Here is a 27,139-nt window from a genome sequence, read left to right as displayed (position 1 = left end):
TCGAAACTAGTGTGTTGGACACATAACACAACACACAACAAAAGTACTTACTAAATAATTCAATTTAGTTTTAGTATAACCACTTACATCTAGCTCACGCAATTTGTAACTCAAATTTCAATCATTCAAGGATTTGTTCTTATGAAATATAGCTTATCATTATTAATTTAATTTACAAAACAGCACAATAATTGTAAATACCACAGTAACAGTCTGTGAACAAAGCCTTCTCTCCTTTTTTGAGGAGCAGGTTTATAAGTTTAATACTTACCACATTGTAAATATATTTTATTTCAAAAAGAGCAACTACGCGAATTTCTTACGGTTTCTTCTCGCTGAGGCTGCTTTCCGATACAGTAGAGTTAAAATAGCGACGATTCAAAAACGCTTTATTATTAAGCTTACAATAAGAAAGAAAGAATTTTATAAATTGTATTTAACAAATAGTTTTATTAGAAGCTTCAATCTAGTTTACATCAAACAGATAGTTACTAAAACACTCAATTGCAATACAGGCTAAATCTGTTTGTGACCTAGATTATATTATACACCTTGAATTAGGAGCTGAAAGATGATGTTAAAGAATTTCTGAAGTAATCAAGAGTTTTATTACAACCATTACCTAGATTTTAGTTAAGCAATGTTATATGTTCCTGTATTGAATGTCAAATCGATGATGACACAAAGGTAGAAATCAGTACTTAACTGAACACAACAAACAAAGTTTATTGCACTGGGATGTGTTGAAAATAATAATATTTTATTTAAAAAAAATTGTTTTGTAATTTGAAATTATCAAACCAGTTCCCATAGAATTTTCGATAACCAAGCCCTCTTAACAGAATATATTTGTCGTAACAAACTGACGCAGAATCCTGTAATTGTTTGAAATTTCAATCCTTCCCCTTAAGACGAGAGAGGCTTTACCAACAGTAAGGCAATTCACAAGCTTTCACTTTGACTTGACAAAAATGATGTAATTAACAAAGTTATTCGTCCCATTTGAGACGCTAAACAGGCAATCCAACTTCTGAGAACGATCCATTAACGATTGATGAAGTTAAATAACATTTTGAAAGATCATCTCTTTGAGATTATAATATATCATATTTTACAAAAAAAAAAAAAAAATACAAGAAAAAAACAAATAAAAAAGTATGATCTCGTAAAAATAAAATCAATACAAAGCTTATCTTAAACGCAACTTTTTTTTTTTTTTTTCAATATTTCTTACATGAAATTATCATCCTTAAAATAACCTAAAAGGTAAGACTAAATAACAATCGACGGTAGCTTAAAATAAATAAATAATCTTTAAGTAGAATTTTTCGTATCCGAAAAGCTAATTAAAGTAGTTCAAAACGAAATATCTCAATTTTATTTTTAGTACATTTAAGAATTTGGACACTCCGTGGACGGAAATTCTATTAATATATATGAAATGGGTTCAACTGATTTTAGCGTCTTCAGTTTTTTGTTAGGAAACATTTGAATAGATCGATGTCATTCTAAAAAGTTGTTAATTTTTTTATAAAATGACTAATTTTCGTCCACGGCTTTGCCCGCGTGTTAGGGGAAGGGTGTTAGGTATTAGGTAAAAAAAGTAGCCCATGTCCATCCTTGAAGTTCAAGATACATACAAAATTTCATCAAATTCAGTTCAGTGGTCATGAAAGCGTAACAGACATACATACTTTGTATTACTTTGACGAAAACGATTTTGAAACATTAGATATAGATACGTTGCACTCAAATGCGACCTTTGTGCAAGCTCGTCTGGGTAGGTACCACCCACTCATCGGATATTCTACCGCAAAATAGCAGTACTTGGTATTGTTGTGTTCCGGTTTAAAGGGTGAGTGAGCCAGTATAATAACAGGCACAAGGGACATAACATTTTTGGCCCCTAGGTTGTTGGCGCATTGACGATGTAAGCAATCGTTAACATTTCTTACAATGCCAATGTCTATGGGCATTGATGACCACATACCATCAGGTGTTCCATATGCTCGTCCGCCTACCTTTACTATAAAAAAAATCTCAATTCTATGAAATATGTGTGTTATCATATAATTTAAAAACTGTATTGACCAACAAAATAATTGCGTAGTTGGAACAAAAGGCATTCTTTACCAGTCAACTTTAAGTAAAATAAAAAGATTGTGTTACTTCAAAAATAAAAGACAATAAAATAACAGAAAATAATCACGAACCCATTGTTTTTCGTAACGCGTGATTCAAAAATTCACGATAACGGCGTGAAACATTGAATCGCACATAAATGTTTTTAAGAAATTATTCCCTTACATTTTAATATTAAAGCTGTTAGAAAAATTTATAGCGTGCACTCATTCACGTTGAATTTAAAATAGGCAGCCAGTTGAACGCTATACAATGCTTGAAACCGGTACCGGTCTATTGTTCACCTATTTCTTTGTTCAGCGCTTTTGTTTATGCGAAATTAAGCGAAATTTTCCTAACGATTAAAAGTTACGTCCAAACAATATGTTTTGTGTGGTTATTGTCTAAGGTATTAGAGAATTGTTGATAGACAACAGTATTGATTGTTACATATTTAAGTTAATTGCAAGTCATTTGTTTCCGTACACATTACTGGTGGTAGGATTCATACATATACTGGTGATAGGGCTTTGTGCAAGCTCGTCTGGGTATCACCCACTCATCAGATAATCTACCGCAAAACAGCAGTACTTGGTAATATTTGTTCCGGTTTGAAGGGCGAGTGAGCCAGTGTAATAACAGGCATAAAGGACATAACATCTTAGTTCTCAAGGTTGGTGGCGCATTGGTGGTGTTAGCGATAATTAACATTACCACGTGGCGTTGGTGACCACTTACCATCACGTGGCCCATATGCTCGTCCGCCTACATATTCTATAAAAAAAAATAAGCGAAGAAGTTTCTGCAACTTTTAGACAACACTCGGACCTAAGATCGATCAATGGTCTCTCGAAGAGTAATAAATAAGTATAACACTTTTTTTTAATACCAGAATTTCAAGGTTATTAACCATCAAGCATATATGCTGGCCTTATTGTAATAAATTAAAAAATTGTTAACTTACTTTAGTGATGTTTGAATGAAGCATTTTAACGCAACGTTTAAATTCATTAATTCATTTTTTTTGTTCATAGTATTCATCGTAATAAAAGGTTTTTAAACCTAAAAAAATAATGTGATCAAACTGAAGTTAGCCCGAGTATTTTAGTTTCCGCCACGAGATGTTTCGAACACCAAAACTCTGACTCACAAAGCACATGTCACGGAACAATTAAATATTCTGTGTACGATCGTCTAGACTACTACGTCAGTGCATTTGTCGTATAAACATACGAATATCTCGTATTTATAGGAATCTTTTAGTTTTAACCAATCGTTAACCGTTTCAAAATATCATAAAATCGTTTGTTGACTATTAATACACTGAGTCTGGGAAGCAGAAATTCGGAACATAGCTTTATTTTATAATGACAGCTTCCGCTAAGAAAATATTATTGGGAATTCCACCCGTACGAAGTCGGGACGTGATAGTGTGACAATATTAACCGAAGAAAATAATTTATAGTATATGTACTGATCACTACCATTAAACTGTTAACCAGGGCACGGAATCAATTATAACATAGCAGAACTATAATATATATTATATGTAATATATTGATGAACTATCAAATGTAATTTTTAACAATACGACAAGGACATGGATTCAATTTAAAGACGACACCTAACACGACTCCTCTAGTCCTTCAGACGATGACCTATTTTAAGCTCTGAGAGCTCCAAACGATCTTCTAGGTGATTCCGTATATTATATCAAATAAATATAATACTAATATTTCTGATTTAATAAGAAAGTATTATAATTGATTATAAAGAAGTGAGTTGAAGGCTATTATATATTTTATATATCACATATTGATAACTTCTTAATAGGTTGTAAAGTTTTATGAGTATTATCTATTATATAATATCTGACTGATATATGAACGCATAGCCCAAACTACTGGAACTAGCATCATGAAAATATACATACGAGTTTATTTTACACGAAAGGTTAGCTCTAAGAAAGGATTTAAAAAAGAATACTCATATGTGATAAATAGACGGATGGAAGTTTGTAGGAAAATCCTTAATTTCAGAAAGAACGATGGAAATTTGTACTTGGCGATTCTAAATTATGACATGAGGTAAAGCGGTAGTATAAATGATTTCATATTTATTGGGTGATATTAAAGATTCTCACTCTTGTTTTCTATGTTACTGAAAAATAAAAAATTACTTAGTTTCTTAGTAATACATGCAAAATTATATAAAAAGTATAAATCAAATGAAATTTCATTTGATTTTATAATGAAGTGAATTTTCTGAGCTCCTACCCCTGGCATGTGACTGCGAGGGGAATGCGCCCTGCTCATATATTCAAGCCAAGCGACATTGAAATATTGTGTTTGTGCGAATTGTAAGCAAGTGTAATTACATGCACGAAACGAATAATTATAACCTTTATAATATTTATTTTAATTCATTTGATAACGATCGTCAGCGAATGTGATTTTGCAAACGCAGCGAGAATTTGTTCTTAAAAGTCTTAGGTGTTTGAAACAACAAAATGTAGAACTATGTTGGCCAAGAAGAGCTTTGAACTACAATATTTTTTTATATATATTTTTATGTATATATTCTTTTATCCATTATAATTGATGAATTTTTAAACGATACTTTCAAAAGATTATTAATTGAAATATTTACTATTCTGATTCGAAATATTGGGGTGATAATAAGTGACGTACTTTGAAAATTCTAGATTTGTCAAATGTTAATTATTCGCTTAATTAAGAATTAGCAAATATTCGTTCAAGTGAAATGCAAACAGGACTAAACCTATCTCAATATCCGCTCCAAGGTGCAAATACGGTTCTTGAAACGACCTGAGAGCTCAAAATCGAATATACGACGTCTACATCGCTTGATAGCTATAGACTCGCGGAGACTCATATTTCATATCATGCTATAACCATGTGAGTGTCTTTTAGTTAAAACTACCAAATTGTCAAATAAGTAACGTAAGCTCCAACTGCATCAAGTCAAGTACGAGAGCAGACGTTTATAAAAAGAGCTACTGACATTATTTGCAGATATTTCCACTTAAGCTTAGTGATGTAAAAATTCTTAGCGCATTTGGCTAAATTGCTAAATAAAACTTTATTGCCTTAAAGTAAAGTGCACTTTATATTGTTTTATTATGGAAATTTTAAAGACTTCTTGAATATAGGGAAATATAAAACGAATGTTCGAGTCGAAATAAATTTTCATGAACCGTATGTAAACGTTGATGATGTTTAATTTAAAAACTTTTATTTATCTTAATGTAGATTCTCTTCAGGTTGCTGGAATAATTAGTTGTTGTTAGTAATTTCGTATAATCGAAACAGCCGTTTAAAATTTCACCATGATTTTTGGCATACAAACCTTCATCTGGTGGTAGGACTTTTTGCAGGCCCGTATGTTTGGGTAGTCGTCAAATATTAAGTCTAAAGGGTGAGTTAGCCAATGTAACTACAGGCACAAGGGACATAACATTTAAGTTCCCAAGGTTGGTAGTGCATTGGTGATGTAAGCGAAAGTTAACAATTCTTAAAATGCCATTGTCTATGGGCGTTGGTGATCACTTACTATCAGGTGGCCCGGCCCATATGCTCGTTCGCCTTCCTATTCTACAAAAAAAAAAATTGAGCATTTTGTATCTTATAGATGTATAAACATACAATCAGCGTATATGTTTTGTGCAAAGATTAAGATTGCGCTGTAAGATATTAAATATAAGCAATTAAAATGGAAAGAACGCATTAATCTCATAATACGGGTAAGGTCAAGGTATCACATATTCGTTGTGACATCTTTGGCTGGTCTCCATGTATTTTACACATGAACTACTATTACTACTAACGACATAGCGATAATTCCATTTTGCAATACTATTTCTACGCGTAATATCAGATCGAGAAATTGTATGTCAATGCAAGTCTATACTTATAAATGATGATACTTCTAAACGGTATTATTTAGGTCGCAAAGTACATGTATTTGTTTGTTTGTTTCTAAACTTGTGAAGGATTTTCAACTTTTTCTATAGACTGATTCGATTCTAATGATATTTTGCACATACATTGTGTATACAAAATCATGATAGTTTCAACTGGGTTACAAGGGTATGATGAAGAGTTCTTACTCTGACTGTCGACCTCATGATTCTTTATCATGAGATGGATATTAGAACTCTTCAACCGTTTTTACAAACCTCGAGTTTGGGCTCATTGGGTTGCTTTTGACGATTTTCATAACGATCAAATATATGTAGCATTGAGTCGCTTAAGGTCTTTGGAAGGACTTTATATATATTTATAGTATAGGTATGCGCAGGCGTAAATAGAATTTTTGGTAAGTGGTCACTACCGCCTATTTACATACATTGGCATTGTAAGAAATAGTAGCTATCCATTACATCACCAATGCGTCTCCGTCAACCTTGGAAACTAAGATGTTATGTCCCTCGTGCATGTTTGAAGGGTGAGTGAGTCAGTGTAACTGGCTGCTGCAACTGCAATACTAATACTAAATTATAACGAATAGGTGGCACATCGGCGATGTGAGGTATGATTAATATTCCTTACAATGACAATGTAGATGGACGGCGGTGACCACTTACCGTCAGGTGGCCTACTTTCTAGTCTGTCTATCTAATATAATAAAAAATGACATTCATCATAGTCGTAAAAAATAACGTACTTATTTTTCTAACTCCCATTTATATTAAAGCTAATAATAAAATAAATATAACCTTGTTACAGCGCCATCTATAAAAGAAACAAAAAATTGCTCAGAACATAACAAATTCTAGCTTTAAATGAGCACTATAGAAAGTTCTACCGAGATATGCTAGGTGGCGTTAATATATTTAGAAAATAATGAATTATCAAATTATTATAGTCTTAAAACAATTAATTGTCTTGTTGAAAAAAAAAAACAAAGAATTTTAAATTAAATTAATAATTTAAAAAAAAAGTTTTAATATTTAGGTTGTCAAATCGAACACAGATGGCGTTACTCTCTCGTTTTATGTTAATCTTAGGCAACAAAATATTGTTTTTGTTTTCGACAAGATTTATTACATTTCGAAAGTTTTATGGCAGCAAAATATTTTCTTCTTAACAATACGAGACATATTAATATTATTTTGTGTTATTAATCAATTTTTACATATTGTTGTTTACAACTTATTTTTTTTTAATATACTTAAATAATAACATTTTTAATGACTGTTGAACGTGAACCATTCAGGAGTAGCTTTGAAAGCGGTACCAAAAAACTATATATTGATATAATATATTAAAGTGTAACTCATAAAATATACAATAAACATCCAACGAATACTTTATATTAATCTTATGTGACCTTAAAAGTTCAAGCCATCTTGATCTGATGGAAAAGTTTGGTATCGACAGAGTAATAAGAAATTCACGTGAACCGAAGTTGAATAAGACTTACAAATAAATCAAATCTAATCAAAATATATTTTTTTTTTTTATATGCCCCGAGATGGCAAATGACTCTACTCCACCTGATGGTAAGTGGTAGTAGAGTCCAAACGCGACGACGGCCAGTACAGTCGGGAAGAATATTCTGTACTAGCCGTCCCCGCCTTGCCGGCCCGCAAGATGCCTCTTCACGCCTCGTTTGAAGGAACCCGGGTTGTAAGAGGAGGGGAACACGTGAGCTGGTAAGGAATTCCATTTTTTGGTAGTGCGACAAAGAAAGGAGTTGCCAAATTTCTTTGTGCGCAATGGAATTGATGTCACAGTTAGGCGGTGACATCGAGAACCAGCTCGCGTGGACTTAAGAAGGAAGGGGGAAGCAGGAATTAGAGAGAATAATTCCTCAGAGCACTCGCCGTGATACAGACGATAGAAAGCGCTCAGTGCTGCTATCTCGCGACGCAATTGTAAAGGTTCAAGGGTGTTTGTGACCTTTACGTATACTTAATACTTCATTCAAGTAAGCGCTTGCGAGCTTAAGCGAAAGATTAAACTAAGAAAGGTACCACCAGTTTGGAAGGTATAAAAATCAGTAATTCATCAAGTTACATTGATAATTAAATACAAAAAAATTATTATAATTAACAATGGAAATCAACGAATAATAACTTAACACTATTTATCGTCTATATATTTATTGAATAATACGCCTTATTAACAAAAGTTTACTTCGGATGTGATTTAAATGTATTTATCGGCAAAGCTAAATAGTGTTTGAGGAATTTTATTGTACAGCGTAACCCTTGCCCAAGGAAGAATGAATTGACTTTGTAAAACCTGTTGTAAATATAAGTACAAATTGATTTGATGGCAATATATTCAACAGTAGACATATTTAGTAGTGTGATATTTTACGAATCTAAAAAATGTTAAACAAGTCCCAAAATTAAATCAAGTATATCGATTTCACTATTTTTTACCGCTGATATAGTCCAGTCACTTAATATATTCACAACCACACGCTATGTAACCGCACAAACATTCTCGCAAGTGAAAAAAATGTAAATATATATACAATTCTAAAATATATAACAACACGTCTTATTGCTACTGTGTGTATATTCGTGTAATGAATCGGAATTGCGATTCAAAGAAGTAATGCTGTTAGCCTGCTAGTAGCGTGGTTAATTTATGCACAGTTGCTAGTATTAATTTATTAAATATTTATTGGTACACATATATCATTCATTTAAGTCCTTTATGTAAACATTTTTATGTACATGAAAGAATAAATTGCAACTACAACTTAGTTGTAGTAGTAGAATTATATTAATTATTTATTGCACTTTCTTTTTTATTTCTTATATTTCATTTATATTTTTGTTCCAGAGCATAAATCTAAGAAATTTCCAGTGCTGGTATTCATACATGGCGACTCGTTTGAGTGGAGCTCAGCCAACCCATACGATGGCAGGATTTTGTCGTCCTATGGCAATGTCATGGTTATCACCGTTAACTTTAGGTTGGGTATCTTAGGTAAGTTGTTCAGATAAAGTTTTGATCATAACTTATTGTAATAAGCTTTTAGAATTACCACTCTCACGAAGTACTAATCAATTTCTTAGGGTATCATTGGTATTATATTAAAATCTTTTTTTTATAATATAGGCAGGCGGACGAGCATATAGGCTACCTGACGGTAAGAGGTCACCAACGCCCATAGACATTATCATTGTAAGAAATTTTAATCATCGCTTACATCGCCAACGCGCCACAAACTTGAGAACTAAGATGTTATGTCCCTTGTGCCTGTAATTACTATGGCTCACTCACCCTTCAAACCAAAGCACAACAATACCAAGTAATGCTGTTTTGCGGTAGAATGTCTGATGAGTGGGTGGTACCTACCCAGACGAGCTTGCACAAAGCTCTACCACTAGTAATACCTGTAACCATACAGATATATTAATAAATAATGATACTTAGAATATTCGTGATCAACATTATATAAACCCTATTTATATCTTGCGACTTTCAGATTAGTTCTATTGCTTATCATATTTCAGCTGTTATCTTGTTTCAAACAATTTTAAAACTTTTTATATGGACACCGCTCTGTTCTAGTTTATTTATACATTTGTTCTAAAATGGCAAATTACATTTGATTACATTTCTAGGTTTCATGAAACCGAGCATCACTGAACATGTCTACGGTAACAACGGTCTTCTAGATCAACTAGCAGCATTACAATGGATAAAGGATAACATAGAAGATTTAAATGGGGATCCAAATTCGGTGACACTGATGGGTCATGGAACTGGAGCGGCATGTGTAAATTTCCTCATGCTATCTCCTATATCTAACGGTAAGAATTTTTGCTTTATAATCTTTTTACATAAGAAGAAAGTATAGACCATAGAACTTTAGCATGTACAATGTAAAGTTGTCACGGAAACAAATAATCTACCGTGTAGTCCGGTTCTACTGAGTCCGGCAAGCAGCTCAGTGGATCATTGTAGTAACAGGTAACCAATACTTCACATATACTTCATATATACACGGTTAGTTAAAATGATATCAAATATTTTCTTATATGCACTCGGAATGGAAGAATTTTGTTATGTTGTACGTAGGAAGTTAGGTACGTATGCAAAACGCACATCATAATTGGTTATTATATATGACAATGATTATATATGTTACGTGGGTTTTAGGTAAAAGAAAGAAATCCTTAACTTAAATCAACCTTTGGCTACTATCTATTCGTTGATACATTGCTTGCAATGCTGCAATGCCCAAAACTGTACTGAAACTGAAAAATAAAAAATACTCAAATATTTTGCTTTCAGAAGACAGAAAAAAAATTCTTAGTAAATGGTGTACTTATTCCACCATTACCATTAGCATTATTATTCTTTCTTTTTGTACATTTAAAAATTTCTTTCCTAATTAAAGTCATAGTAGCTGGTTCGCAATTTTCTGAACAATTTTAATATTTTCTTTCGTCATAAAGAAAACTGCTAACGAACGAAAACAATGTTTTGACTAATGATGCTTCATTAACAAAAACGGGAAATTGAGCAAAACATCTGACCCATTGAAATGAGAATAATTAATCTGGGTAGGATTTCGTGTCGTCCACAAAGTGAGCCAGTTCATTGTTGGTCATTGTTAACAATCTTCGTCTAAGTTTTGTAAGATATTTAATGAAGATTGTTTTGTTTTGATTAGATTAGGTTGTTCGTTAGCAAAAAATATTTTAACTTCATTAGCCAAGATACCATTTGACTTAGTTAAATTTCGATTTATTTTGATAATATTGAGCAAAGACTAAGGCTATGAGACAATATAGTTCAGTGGTTAGACCGCTTGAATCAGTGATTGTGGGTCAAACCCAGGCAGGTCATTGAATTTTCATGTGCTTAATTTGTCTTTAAAATTCATCTCGTATCCGATGGTGAAGGAAACCATCATAAGTAAATCTGCACGTCTAATTTAACTGAAATTCTGCCACATGTGTATTCACAAACCGCATAGAAGCATCGAAAATTGTGTTTGCAAAATTTTGATTTACAATAGTGAAATATTTCAGACGTTGTATTAACGTAAAGTGGTCGATTTAGTACTTATTGCTACGTTAATGTTCATTTACAATCTTCGTTTATCATTATTTCAGGATTATTCCATCGAGCGATACTCATGTCAGGATCTTCTTTATCCGATTCAGCGATGACCAAGGATCCTACACAGTATACACTGCAAGTCGCTCAGAGTTTAGGCTGTAATCTAAATTCGAAGAATATGATGGCTTGTTTACAAAATAAACCGTAAGATACATTGCAATTCTAATATAAAAAATAACTAAATAAATCTTACATTAATTATAAATTCTAAAGATTGATGAAAAAGTAAATTACATAAAATTTAGGTAACAATTTTTAAATTAATTATTAAATTAAAAAATAATTATGTACTAGTTTTTATTAGATACACAATTAAAATACTTGGTAATATAGGACTTTTTTTCTATATTCAGTGCTTAATATTATTATTTGCAGATTATCAGAAATAAAGAAAGTGCAAATACTAGCTCGAGAGTTCGAGACAGCTCTAGGACCAGTTGTCGCTGGTTCATTTATTCCAAGCGAACCAGCGAAGACAATGGAGGCATTTCCAAATCTTCTGAGCAAGTAAGTTATTTACGGCTCTCAGTCGGTTACAGTTACGTCAGAAGTAACACTGAAATATTTCACGTTGATACAAAATACCGAGCTTCCAACTATCGACTCTTAGTTTCACAAGTGCTAGTTAATTTTACTATTACCTTAGACTCGTGTGTAGTCTCAAAATTCACTTATCACCAAAAACCCACCATAAACGACACAACGAAGGATTATAGTATATTCATGATTTTGTAATATTTTTTAGGTACCAACTGTTAAGTGGTGTCACAGAACTTGAGAGTTACCATGATTTTGGTGTGATCGAACTTGACCATGGTATTCTGGAGAATCAAAGAGATGAATTTATTACGAAGTTTGCTAAAATAGTTTTCGAAGGAGCGGAAGATGTGACTCTGAAGGAAGTCTTAAAACAGTACGTGCTTAGATAATTAATAACATGTGACTTAATTTAATATCATCATTTTAAATATACATGCAGCTTAAAAGAATAATATTTTCGCAATATTATCAGAAAATCATGTCATTTGTCTTTCAGTTGTTAACTGTATTACATGTCAAATAAAGAACTAAATGCATAAAACTATTCCTAAAATAACAATATATATATATAAAGGGACCTTCTATAAAACAATACAACCCGAGAACTTCATAATTTAGGATATGGATTTAATGCAAAGCTTATGAAATCAAATGTTGTTATGCCAAATAACATGACTCTACTGTTATTGTTATAATGATGTGTAAGCTAAATTATTTAAGCTCTATTCAAAGCCTATTTAATAAATTGACGTAATTTTATAATATCGTTTCTTAAATATAACAATGTATATACAATGACATTTATGTAGATGCTTTCATATGGGTTTTATGCAGTATTTTTTAATACTTTAAGGCTGTTGCAAAAATAGTTTTAAACATTTATTAGACGCTTGCCACCATTTGCTTGTATCATACGACAAGATCTGACGGCTTAATGTGCTTTCAAGGCACGACAGCGAAAATACCTACGAGAGCAATCTCCACTGACGTATGACTTAAATTTGTCAGGGTGTTAAGAGAAAGATAATCCGCTTCGCAAATTTGCACCGTAAATAAAAGCACATAAAGCTTAATATCAATCACACGAAACCTGTTGCACTGTATCAATGTGTCTTGCCGGTGAGAGTTTAAGCACATATGAACAACCTTAGCCTAGAATATTAGCAATAAATACATCTCAAACTAGTATCGAAGGGTTCAGATTGTCTTTACCATAGTTTTTTTATTATGTTGCTAATATTATCAATGTCAATAAAAAACAAAAAAATAGTGTTAATGATTCATTCTCTAGCTAATCGGTGAAGTGAATTCCGCAAATTTGTTTCTGCCAATCCGCATTGAAGCAGTAAATTGGAAAAAGTCCTCCAAGCTCCAAGCTCTTCTCCAACTCTTCTTCTCTAATATTGGGACTATTATTGTCTAATATATTTTTTTTAAGTCTCAAGTGTCTTACTGACCCAATGTTTTGAGTGACTCCAGTTTAAATTTTCTATGATTAATCATTACCATTTATTATTTTAAATGACTATCTATTGAACGGATATGTAAATATATATTTATGGATATTTTTATGTCCTAAAAATTATATTTTAGATGAATGATTAATCATATTAACAAGGCATTTTTTTTAGTTCATGGTTCACACCTCTAGTGCGAACCACTGAACTGGATGACTTATGTACAAACATTATTTCTTTATGGCATTACGCTGCGTGATTTACTTTGATGAACGTAAAATTAAATTATGGTTAGGTAATATTCCAAGGTTAAAATCTTCATATTTTTCTAAATTTCCTTACATTTTCGTGCAATGCTAAAAGATGAAATGACTTCAGCACGTGGAATAAGAATTATCGATATGATTTGTCTACATCTTAATATATGGACATTACTTGTAGTCGAAAAGCTAACATTAAATTCCGTATTATATATTAAAAGGAGATTTTTAAAAGAACAATTAAGTTAGAAACATTTAATAAATTTAAAAAAGTTTATTTTTAAACTATCAACTGCTTGTAAATAATGTGGCTACCCACAAGGAGGTTGGTAGTTCTAAGTGCTATAAATATCCCATATTGTTCCTATTTACGCCAAATTAATCGACCATATCAAGGCTTGTATTGTTTCTTTGTTGTGTTTAATTATCGAATGGGTGCAATTATTTTTTCGATTTATCACAAATACGCATACGTATGCCGATCGTAACAATTATATTTCATTTATATCATATAAATTATTATCATATAACCATCTTTTACAATAAAAAAGAATCCCCAAAATTCACAATCATGTCGATATCATTGATAGCTTCATGTCTAAATATAGGTATAGTTCCCAAATGATGTCACAACACAATGAAGCTGGTGGCTGCAATATTTTTCATTATTTTTCATGTGATCCGAGCGATATTGGAAACTGCATCCACAAATAAATAAAACAGATTGCAATATCCTTATAGTTTATTTTTAGACACAGTTTACAGTGGTTAGAATACTCGATTTGTAATCGAAGATGGCAGGCAAATCCGGGCATGCACCAATTAATATTCACGCCCTTAATATGAGTTTATGATTCGTCTCGTACGACGGTAAAGTAAAAAAATGTCGAATCTCTGCCACTTGAGTATTCACCAAACCGGATTGGAGCTTGGAGTGACTTTTGATGACGGAGGTCTCACTCTAGCAGTGGGATATATAGTCTTGTCACTAAGTAAAAACTTCAACTAAAATATCTCAAAGGGCATCTCTCCGACTGTTACACATTTCTCCCCATAAAACAGTTATATAGGTCGATATTATGTGATACCGAATGTTACGACCCCATGAATTTAAATTATATGGACCCAAATAAGTACATTTATTCGTTCTATATGGAGATTAGAAACAATTTTTCAAATATAAATAGTTTTTACTAGGCTCGGCCTCCATTTCTATGCCTCATCAAATTTGTGTACAAAACTATCATTGGAAATGCCTTGCATTAAAATATTCCCTATGCTCTAATATATACCAGATTTTTCGATCGGTTGAACGATATATTAGAAAAAAAATCAGTTTAAATATAATAACTCGACTACGGAAAAAATCTCAATCTGAAAAGTATGATACAATAAAATATCATTATCTGACATTTATATCCACAAAATATTAAAATTTATCATCTAATAAGTAGAAAATTTATACATACCCTTTTATTAAAAACACAAGCACAGCGATATTCTAAAAAAATATATAGCAACGAATTATGTCTATAGTAAACTGATATAGTGAGGAAACCTGCATGTGTCTAATATATAGTGAGGAAACCTGCATGTGTCTAATTTCATTGAAATTCTGCCACATGTGTATTCTACCAACCCGCATTGGAGCAGCGTGGTGGAATAAGCTCCAAAACCTTCTCCTCAAAAGGGAGAGGAGGCCTTAGCCCAGCAGTGGGACATTAACAGGCTGTTACTGTAGTAAACTCTATGCAGACCTGAGGGAGTAGAGAGTAGAGGGTGGTGGGAAAGATAATAAGAGAGCATCAATTCGTTTGTCGTCACGGCATAAAACTATGTTAACCTTAAACATAGCACATTAAAAGTTAATAATAAATAAATATATTTACTTTTACTGGTGGTAGGGCTTTGTGCAAGCTCGTCTGGGTAGGTACCACCCACTCATCAGATATTCTACCGCAAAACATCAGTACTTGATATTGTTGTGTTCCGGTTTGAAGGGTGAGTGAGCCAGTGTAATTACAGGCACAAGGGACATAAAATCTTAGTTTCCAAGGTTGGTGGCGCATTGACTATAAGCGATGGTTGACATTTCTTACAATGCCAATGTCTAAAGGCGTTTGGTGACCACTTACCATCAGGTGTACCTTAGTCCAAGGGATTACATCGAGGCTATTATAAAAACAGCTTCACGAAAACTCGGAGTTCTGAACAAGGTGCGGCGTTTTTTCACGCCACAACAACTGTGCCTGTTATACAAAACACAGGTACGGTCTTGCGTTGAATATTGCTCGCACCTTTGGGATGGCTCCGCTAAGTACCTAATGGAGGCCTTGGACCGTTTGCAGCGACGTGCAGTACGCATTATTGGCGACGTAAAGGTCACAAACACCCTTGAACCTTTACAATTGCGTCGCGAGATAGCAGCACTGAGCGCTTTCTATCGTCTGTATCACGGCGAGTGCTCTGAGGAATTATTCTCTCTAATTCCTGCTTCCCCCTTCCTTCTTAAGTCCACGCGAGCTGGTTCTCGATGTCACCGCCTAACTGTGACATCAATTCCATCGCGCACAAAGAAATTTGGCAACTCCTTTCTTTTCCGCACTACCAAAGAATGGAATTCTTTACCAGCTCACGTGTTCCCCTCCTCTTACAACCCGGGTTCCTTCAAACGAGGCGTGAAGAGGCATCTTGCGGGCCGGCATGGCGGGGACGGCTAGTACAGAACATTCTTCCCGACTGTACTGGCCGTCGTCGCGTTTGGACTCTACTACCACTTACCATCAGGTGGAGTGGAGTCATTTGCCATCCCGGGGCATATAAAAAAAAAAAAAAAAGAAAAGGTGGCCCATATGCTCGTCCACCTTCCTATTCTATAAAAAAAAAAAATTAATTGCTTTTCGCTCATATCTCAGTATGTGAGTATGTGATCTTGACATACATTATCACTATCCTTACTTTAATTTGTGTTTAAAATTTATCTCGTGCTTGATGCCAAAGGAAACATCTTGAGATATAATGCATTTGACAGATGAAGTTCTAACATATATAGCTAAGAGGGAATAAACTCCAAGCATCTTCCTTTTATAACAGGCTTTTGCCTTGCTTTAAATTGATCGGTATGTTCACATACCTACATTCTGATTGTTAGTGTATAAAAAATGTTTTGTAAATTTACTAAGCATTCACTCAAACATATATTCAAGCTATTCGATTAATTTAGATTAATAAGAGTGTTCGTAAAAGTAGTAATTGACTTCTAACGCAAGATCCTTCTCGACGTCGATGATTCCTAAACCGAGGTGCCTCACAGGAGGCGCCCTAAGGACACGCGAATTCTGAGCCCTTAAGTGGGCTGAGTCACCGGCTGAGTATCATAAAGACTCGTTCCCCGCCCGGTTACGCTGTCGAGGCCACATGGGCTAACAGCAACATGTCAATTTGAAAAAAATAAATAAACAATGCAAGGTTAACACTAGTTCAGAAGTAAGGGCTGCATTACTATGAAAAAAGTGTACAATAAAGTTTTTATTTATTTATTGCAAAAATTAAATAATGTATAATTTATGTGCTTACAATTTTTCAGATACTCTCCGTCAAAACTGGACCCTCAGCGTTGGAGTGTGGAGACGAACCGCGATGTTATTTTAAACCTGTTCAGTGACGCCCGGACCCTGGCTCCGATGATCAGCTTCGCTAACTACCAATCGAAGGCCAATAGACAATCATATTTTTACGTATTTGGCCACAATTCTGTTAGCACGGATTATGCACCAGTAAGATATTATTATATATTGTCAGCGTTACGTATAACACCATTTTTTTTTCTTTCTGTCATATTAATTTGACATTCGAAAGAAGAAGTCACAGCTTTGTTTAACTAATCTTAATATTCCTAAGAATAGCTGTGTATCTTCTTATTAATAATTTTAGAATTAATTACGAGTAAATATTAAGGAATGTCAGCACTGAAAACCAATAAATCACATCAAGTTTTAATATAAACTGGTCCCACAGTGCGGGAAGATTCAGTGTTATAGAAGAGAACATTTTAATGAAATCAACATAGATTCTAGTTATGATATTTTTCACAAAAATCAATAGAAAAATATGACCCTCGAGTTACAAGCCTTTAATTATCCCATCAAATACTCAAATCAATGCGACCCGTCGACCTTCGAGAATTTCTCGATAAACAGCGTAAATGAAATGGCAATCCTGAGTAATAATAACAAATATTTTCATTTTTTATCGTATTAACAAATTGCAGAACAAACCTTAAAAGTGCCACTATTAAGACTTAAATATTAAATTATATAAACCCTTGATATTACTGTAGCAGATGTTTGTCCAAATACACGTACATATGCAAGCGGACTGAATGAGTTTATCTTACGTGAGCGCTGAGCTGTAGTTGATGACTTAGTATGTGTTTTAATACTTAGCTCAGAGCATTGGATTCTGTTGTAGTTTATAAATGATAAATAATTGCATATTAGGTGGGTTCTTTACAAGAAATACTTTGATATGACAATTCAAAATTGCTTTTATGAGCCTACTTGCATAAAGAATATTTAAATTTTGATTAAAATTCAATGAAATCCTGTAAATTTTAGATATGTGTTTGTATAATTTAAATTGAATGTAGATTGAAGTGCAATGTAAAATTTTTTTTTAATTATATCAGAATGTTTGTTGTATACTATTAACATATATTTTCAGTTAAACAAAAGTGTTCACGGAGAAGAAATGCCATACGTGCTGGGTATTCCTCTGGGTGGTGCCAATACGCATTTTCATTCGGAATACACGCAGCAGGAAAAACTACTCAGTGAAGTGATAATGAGGCTGTGGACAAATTTTGTTAAAAATGGGTAGGTATATAGTAGTATATATACTATTCGTTGCTTATAGCACTGTATAGATACAATTCTATAAACAACTGCTTGACTTAAGGCTAGCTTTTATGGTGGTAGACCATCAAGTCCTGGACTCAAAACCAGGTGGGTTTTTTTCCGGAAATTTTCAATAACAGTTCCAAATTTAAAAGTTGGCAGTGTTTCCCTTTCCTGGGAAAAACATGTAAAGCCATTGGTCCTGCACTTGAATTTTATATAATGGTTGCCGATACTAAAATAGGTCAGGAGAACATTTATTTTATGTATAGTAAGCGTTTAAAATTATAAATACACTAAATTGATATTATGTATTCAATAACTTTTTAGTGTTATATTTGAATTGCGGGAGTGAGAAACGAATCAACTACGGAAAGTTGTGTTTCTTGCCAATTATGAACACGTCCTGCATGGTTCGCGTCATCACTCGACTTTATGTCTTGAACATATTTTTCATTCAAAGTGAATTCAAGAAAAAACTTATTAAAATCAGTTCTAATCATATTTATAAATAAATAAGCGATCTTAAGATAAATAAAATAAATGTGTTTTAAAAATATCACTTCGCCTTTTTTTCTATGAAAAAGTTTTTATTTAAATGTTTAGCTCATATTGTTATAAAATTGAACCGAAATGGGCTAGTGGCTTAAAACGTGAATCTTGACCGAAGATTGCGGACTAAGCGTTCTTTTCCGTGTAAGCGCAACTTAGTCGTAGTGTGTTTAATTGGTATATGTAATAATTATTCGTCTCGAGCTCGAATGAGACAAAATTGGAGAGAACCTGAATGTGTCAGATAAAAATCTATCATGTACCCATAAAAGTACACTGTAACAACATAATTGAATAAGCTCCAAATACAACTCCTTAAGAGGAAAAGCGGCCTTTTGTCTTACAGTCGGACATTTACAGACGATTACTTTCCTCTTACTTTATTTTCGTCATAAAAATTTCACTTAACTGACTTAAATTTATTTACGATACTACAGGTCACCTAACACACAAAGCGTGAACGAATATTTCACATTCGATAAAAAACAATGGAACCAGTATAATGTGGAATGGCCGGAGTACAATATTGCTCATCAACCGTATTTAAGAATAGGTAAAGTATTTTAAAATTCGATCGGTATTATAAAATACCAGTTTCCGCCCACTTAGGAAGGGTGGGTGCTTAGTTACCTATTTCCTTTTCTGTTTTCTTCCCTTCCCTTGAATTGTCAAGGGTACAGAAAACGAAAAAATGTAAAATTTCATCATGTTTCTTGTTTTTATTGTTGTATTCAGGCAGACTAGCAACTGATAGTAAGTGGTCTACATCACCCATAAACAGCATTGTAAAAAATATTAGAAACCCCTTACATCACCAATGCACCACCAATCCTGGAAACTAAGATGTTATGTCTTTGGTACTTGTAGTGATACTTACCTGCTTGCCCTTCAAATCGGAACACAACAATACCAAGTATTGCGGCTTGTAGATAAAATATATATTGAGAGGATGGTGGTGCCTCTAACACCACATTTATAATATTAGTTAGTTATATATGTATAATATCAATAGGATTATATTTTCAGACTTGCCACCCACAATAAATAGTTTATATAGATCTAACTATAGTAGCTTTTGGATCGAGACGCTACCAAATAAAATGAAAAGATACATTGTTGATCCTCTATTTGAGTTTACTCCCACACCATCAACACATAGACCGAAACCTAGTCATAGAATAACAGGTAAATCTTGTTCCATAAATATTTTTTATAATCAACTTCAGTTAAAATATTGTATTTTATTTTCCACTATTTTTTTACTGATACAACTGTCATATATTTCATTATTTTTATCATATAAAAATACATCATCAACATGATTGATGTATTCTTTAGAGAAATATAAAATATTCACATAAAACTATTTATTTATTCTTAAAGTAATAAAGCTTAAACTTTTCCAGATCCCATTCGAAAAATTTGGACGCCCCAAGTATATAACCCACCTCACTACAGTTCTCCAACCGCTTATGGTAAATTACGGCCGTATTCACCGCCTGTATCGAAACCAGATACTGAAACGATATACAGAGAAATACAATCAATAAAAACGCCATCACGACCCATACCGTCCGGTTTAATGGAAAAAACTGTACACACTACTGTAAAACCAATAACTGAAATACCTGTTAAAACATCCAGCGCTACCATCACCCTTGTTGTTTCTCTTGGAATATTATTTATAGCTATAAATGTTGGTATATGCGGTTTATTTTATTACAAGAAAAGAAAATCACAAATTAGAGAACGATCATTTGAAGTTTCTAATCAATCACGCGCTGAAGTCGGTGAAGTGGATGTCATAGGGCAAAAAAGTTCTAAGGACGACAAAAGTGCATTACAAACCTTTAAAAATGGCTGTAGTGTAATCAAGTCGATGAGTATTACGAAAATTAGAAACAATAGCAAGAAAGTGAAAAAGAAAGAAGTTTGTAAAACACCGAAATCTGACGATTCTGGTGGTTTTAGAGAACGTTTCCAGCTACGTAGGCATTTATCTACTAGTACTCTAGATGCTCATACTAAAGTTAGGGACTGGATCGCGAATGGAGTTATGCACAGATGCTCGCCAAGTATACTGAGAAAATCTAACTCTGAATTAAATGATAAGTCATTTATAAGTACAAAGCCTTACACGAGATCTGAAGAATTACTTTCTGATTCTAGAAAAATAACAAAAGTAAATTTAAAAATTAATGAATCATTAAGCCCGAATAGTCTTTTGGCAAAAACCTATAGCGGAAATAACAAAACTTCAGAAAAAACAACATCAACATCGGCTTTAGATTCACATTCATCCCTAATTAGCAATAAGCAATCGACACTAGGTAAACGAACAAATAAATCAAGCGATTCCTTAAAAAGCAAAGGAACGGACAGTATTAAATCTAGAAAAGTTTCCGTTGCCATCGATGCTACACCTGCAGCTCGAACAAATTCAATTCTAAAGCAAGAACCAATAGAATTATCTAAATCTTTTGATGAATCAAAACATTCCAGTATGGAAAATAAATTACAAAGATCAAAAACTGATGGCGCTATTATATCTGAGAATGTTAACAATACCGTAGGTAAAAATGAAGTTAGCAAGACGTACACTAATGAGGTGATATTGGCTTTAAGCCAAAATAACGAACTTAAAATATCACATAAGCATTCTACTTCTGACCCAGTGACAGATGTTAATTATGAGCTTTTAAAAGAAAAATTGCGACGTGAAGCTGAAATTATTGATATACTTCCTCCAGTTACTTTCAGAAATGAAGTTAATGTAACTTCTCGAGATGATAAAGCACAAGCAGAGCCACTGTCTGCAGAAGAAGCTTTAATGACTATTAAAAGGAGAAATTATCCCAAAGTGCTTCCAGATTTACCAAATGCACATAAAAGATTATCTCTACAACCAACCGTTTTGCAAACGTTTCGCGGGTATGTCGGAATAGGCAGTATTGAACATCAACAAGACAGGTCGAAAGTTCCACCGCAACCGCCACCACGGACTACTACTTTGGAACGACGCCTTGCATACAAAAATTCCAAACAACTTTCTTCTTTTGACGTTTCAAATGTGAAAAAGATATCTGAATCAGATATTTCAAATAGAAATTACGAGAATATAGATAGTTTGTCTCCTGCGACTGACAAAAAAACATATAATAAATCTTTTGAGTCTGTCAGTAGGAGCGATAAATCTGGTAGTAATCGAGAATATCCGAAAGTGATTATTGCATCGAGTGATACACCGTGTACTCCAGAACCGACAATTATAATCAAACCTTCACTTAGTCAAATTGAAATTCCTTCAAACGTACCAAGAGTTAGGTTACCTGATGATTTTCATTCGCACGCTTCGGGATCAGTTACTTCATTTTCGTCGTTTTATTCTGATGACGATATAAATGATGAAGTAGATGACGAATTTCTCGATAATCTCGCTGAAGATAGATTAATTCAGGAATTGGTTGGAGGTGTAGAATCACCAACGGATATGGATGTTTTAGATTCAAAAGGCCCAGAAACAATATTTGAAAAGAAAGTGGAAATTGTACCCGTTAAAATAAACACAGTACATATCGATCCAAAAAGTAAAGAAAATTACGTATGTATTTCGGATTTACTTTTACCTGATGTAAGCAGTTTGGAACAAACAGCACAAATAAAGGCTAATTTCAGTTTGAACAAGTTAAAAAATAGAAGTGAGAGTATAAACAGTCCTCCAGAAAAGGCCGTGAAATTAAAACCAAGAAAAACAATAAAACCTTCGTCTATTTTAAATAGAAATACAAAAGGCAGCAGTGGAAGTAGCTTTAACAGTAAATCTGATTCTAGCAAATTAGAACATTCAAATTCAGGTTCTTCCAATGATACGGAGACCAGTACAGGAACTGTACGAAAAGTTCAATTAAAGTAACATAGCTTAGATTAATTATTAGTTTTTCTATAAGATTGACATGTAAATGTATTTTAGATTCTAATTCTATCATAAGCAATAGGGAAATGTTAACTTAATGCATTTAGTAAGGAATAGTAAACTTATTTCTTTTTAATTCGTGTATTGTTTGTTAAATCGATATGTATCTGATGCAAGTAGATGATGCTATACAATAAAAAGCTTTAAAATTACTTTAGCATTAGAGATAAGAGGTTGCTTTTATTTAAATTAATTAGCCTTAAAAAATGCTACGTGATAAAGGAATGAATAATATTTATTAAAAATTTGACCAATTTGTAACCAAAGAACTAGTTATTTAATGCATTTAGATACTGATGAAATACTGATGAAATATATCTGTGTTTTATTTTACATATTCACGACTAAAAGGTCCTTCTCTAAAATATATTCCATCGTATATTTGGAAACGTTTATCTACTGCAGTATTTCGCTTGTCACGGCTTTAAGAGGATTTTATTGAAGGGATCAACCATATCTCGGGCTTTGAAACGCTGAATGGAAGTTTCTAGATCAAAAAGAACACTTCGAGATAAATGGAACAATTAAATTAACCAAAAGTTACATTCGAGTAATTCAACAAGAGCATTTAGCTGAACTTGACTTAAACGGTTTCTTAACATCCCTATTATCTTAAATTCTTTGATACGATGTGACTTGCCAAGCTTCGTTATGTCTGTGGTGTGAACTATAAGCGACCGAAAGAAGATACTTTCTTTAAAAATATCTAAATCTTTCTAGTAAATATATTCTCACTATAAATAAAGTACTAAATAAATAATATTTGGATTTTAGTAAAAAAATATATCTGTTTTTTTTCTATTAGGCATTTATTAATATTTAAAATGCAATTGGAAATTAATTGACTATTTAATTATTATTTTTACGCTCTTATTTATGCATATTTTTTCTGAAATAAAAAAGTTACTGACCTATAAAATATCTCTCTCTATATTACAAATTTCTCTATAATAGCAAGAAAACACGCTTAACAATTTGCTCCATTACTGCGTGAAATAAAAACAAATCAATGTCACATATAAGTAAATATAATATACGTACCAATTTATATTATTAAAAATAAATTATTTCTTATTGATAAGTATCAATAAGTCTTTATTAATACGCTATTAATCAAAGATTTTCGAGAATACGTATTAGTCATAGTCATATCTATATTCTAATAAGCCTCTTGAGTTAAGCGAAACCTTTGGTTTCTATCTTCCCAAGCAAAGTATCTACTTGTGATAAGATTCTAGATTTGTGAAAAGAAAAGTATATATGATGATAAATTAATCGCTATATTCAATATAATGTAAGTAAGACTAAATCAGATTGTATATAATATTAGATGTAACACGAATTTTTATAAGATAAAGGTATCTACATTTTTATCCTCTACATTGGTATCCTCTTCCCTCTCGGACCGCTTACTGAGTGCATATGGCTTGTTTGTGAATAAAATTGTTTGTTAAAGTTACAATTAAAAACAATAAATCCGTGCTATAAAATAGGAGTGCATAACCAATAAGAAGGTATACGTTCATCGGGGCGCCTGGTACTTTGCGCCTAGTACAATCCGCTTCGTGGCTACGATTTATAAGGCCCCGCCTACCTCTTGCGAAGTTCTGCTGCCCTGGTACTTTAAATACGATCACTTTTAATTATTTATTAAAAATAAAGTTGGGGTGACACTTTGTCAAGGGCATATATAGAAAAATGCCAATTGAACACTCCCCTCCGAAAACACCTACTCCTATGTTACAGCATTCTCAATCATCTCCGGATATAACCGGAGATTCCAATGTAACCATGAGGTCACAGAGACTAAAGCGTAAACAGGGAGGGAGATGACTTGGAATATTTTCTGAGTAAATTTGAAAATATGTTCACTACATGGACAGCCGCACAGGACGCGAAGTATGAATCACTACTAAGTACCGTCAACACAATCAGAGATCAGAACTCACAAATTTCATCGTCAATTGAGTTCATAAGTAACAAATACGAAGAGCTGAAAATTAAATACGACACACTTATGCAAGATAATCTAGAAGACAAAGCACAAATTAGAAATTTGGTAGATAAAATAGAAAAACTAGAAAGAAGAAGTCGTGCTACTTGTATAGAAATTAGAAATATTCCGAGTGTGAAAACCGAAAAAACGCAGGAATTACAAGATATTGTTAAATCACTTGGTGATGTGCTCAAAGTCGAGATTGACCCTTATGAAATACGAAACATCCACAGGGGATTTTCAAAAAATGAGAAATCTAAACCATTAATTGTGGAATTTTCGTCGGTAATCATTAAGGACATAATATTGAGCTCGGCAAAACGTTTCACTAAGGATGATAATGGCGACAGACTGAACACCAAGCACCTGAGCCTCGATGGACCTCAAAAAACAGTTTATGTGTCGGACTTCCTTACACCAAGCATGAAAAGACTCTATTTCCTTGCAAGAGATTTTGCTGCGTAAAACAAGTACAAGTTCTGCTGGGCTACTCCAGGTAATATATTGTTACGTAAGAAAGAAAATGAGCCCTCAATTCGGTTAAAAAACGAACAAGACCTCAAGCGCTTGGAAACTACATAAGCGACTCGGGCTTATTATTACTATATTCTTTTCTCTTAGTTATTAATCTATTGTTTGTATACACATTGCACACTCACACATATACATCACAAACTCAGTACTCATTTTTCTTTTTTAACTCAATTATAAGAAGCACTCAATCAATTATAAAACTTCATAGTATAATAAATGTTTATATAGCGTATTTACTAATGCTCATACCCACCTCACTTAATCTTATGCAACGAAAGCAAGAAAAGTATGAGACTAATTGAACATTTTTCATAAGTCCTCCATACTGCATTTCTAATATTCGATTTTAATATAATGGCAGAATTAAATAATATAAATAACATTGATAACTTTGAATTAACAGACTTAAAATGTTGTGATCCGGAATATTGTAATACCATAATTTTGAACCCTAATGCTTATCTTAAAATATTGCAACAGAACATCAGAAGCGTAAATAAAAACTTTGACAGCTTAAATGTCCTACTATCGAGATTGAATTTCAACATTGACATAATTATTTTATCTGAATGCTGGCTTTCTAACGTCATTAATCTCCCCAACGTTCCGGGATACACGTGTTTTAGCACTTCAGTAAACTACAATCAAAACGATGGGGTCATTGTTATTTTTAATAATAATATAGATTTTAAAGTAGAAGAACCTAACATGCAGGAGGCTAATTGCCTCACAATAAAAATAAATAAAGACACGGTGATAATTGCCATATACAGAACTCCTAGTTTCCGCCTCTTAAATAATTTCATTGAATCTCTCCACAACTTGCTCGTGCATCTCTCATCATACAAAAACATAATATTAATGGGAGACATCAATATTAATATTGCTGACTTAAATCAGGATACTTCGAATTATCTTAAAGTCCTGTCATTTTTTGGTTTAATCCCGGCATATTACACACCTACTAGAGCCAATAGTTGCTTAGACCATATAATCTTTAAAACAAAACTATCATCTTTTACCTTCATCTTAAAAAAAGCAATAACAGATCACGAACCAATTCTTTTATGTATGAATAAAAATACCAATAGTATGTATAAAAAATTAAAATACTCATATAAATTAAATTTTGACAAATTAAAAGATGATTGTAAAAATTTAGATTTTAGTGAGATATATAATATAAATAACAATCCAGATCAGTGCATGAACATATTTATTAACCTTATATAAAACATTATTTTGAAAAACACAATTACCAATAGACTTCCTCGAAGTAAAATAATTAAAAAACCCTGGATCACCATAGGTTTGCTGAAATACATAAGAACTAGGGATAGAATGCACTACAAATAAAAGAAAGAGGTAAATAATGAGACTAAGAATTACATACAAACGTTACAGGAATTTTTGTAATCAAATTTTAAAAAAATGTAAGAGAGACTACGAAAGAAATGAAATTAAAGCCGCAGGAAATAATAACAAAAAAATATGGAACGTAATAAAAAATATTAATAACTTAAATAAAACTACAAACCAACCTTTTGAACTCCTTAATATAAATAAAACACCCCTGGAATCAGTAAACTCAGTAAACAAATACTTAGCAAGCATAGGTGCTGATCTGGCCTCAAAAATAACCTCAAACCTACCAACCACCTCCACTAATACCTTTAGAACATCATCTATACAAAA

General features: G+C 32.8%; 1 protein-coding gene across 2 annotated transcripts in view; it reads left to right on the top strand.

Moving 5' to 3' along the window:
- The window catches only part of LOC126776301 (uncharacterized), a 30,665-nt gene extending 7,588 nt beyond the window's left edge, over window positions 1–23,077 (top strand). For both annotated transcript variants that reach the window (XM_050498704.1, XM_050498713.1), the window contains exons 3-12: window positions 8,943–9,089; window positions 9,731–9,919; window positions 11,231–11,381; window positions 11,613–11,744; window positions 11,983–12,150; window positions 17,081–17,270; window positions 18,217–18,368; window positions 19,379–19,494; window positions 19,968–20,126; window positions 20,348–23,077. In XM_050498704.1, the coding sequence (XP_050354661.1) occupies window positions 8,943–9,089; window positions 9,731–9,919; window positions 11,231–11,381; window positions 11,613–11,744; window positions 11,983–12,150; window positions 17,081–17,270; window positions 18,217–18,368; window positions 19,379–19,494; window positions 19,968–20,126; window positions 20,348–22,854 (3,911 nt within the window). In that variant the 3' untranslated portion in view covers window positions 22,855–23,077. The remainder of the gene's footprint in view (window positions 1–8,942; window positions 9,090–9,730; window positions 9,920–11,230; window positions 11,382–11,612; window positions 11,745–11,982; window positions 12,151–17,080; window positions 17,271–18,216; window positions 18,369–19,378; window positions 19,495–19,967; window positions 20,127–20,347) is intronic.
- Window positions 23,078–27,139: the final 4,062 nt, after the last annotated feature.

Source organism: Nymphalis io, chromosome 2, assembly GCF_905147045.1.
Source record: "Nymphalis io chromosome 2, ilAglIoxx1.1, whole genome shotgun sequence".
In the NCBI taxonomy this organism is placed as follows: Eukaryota; Metazoa; Arthropoda; class Insecta; order Lepidoptera; family Nymphalidae; genus Nymphalis; species Nymphalis io.
This window is presented reverse-complemented; position numbering and strand designations above follow the sequence as displayed.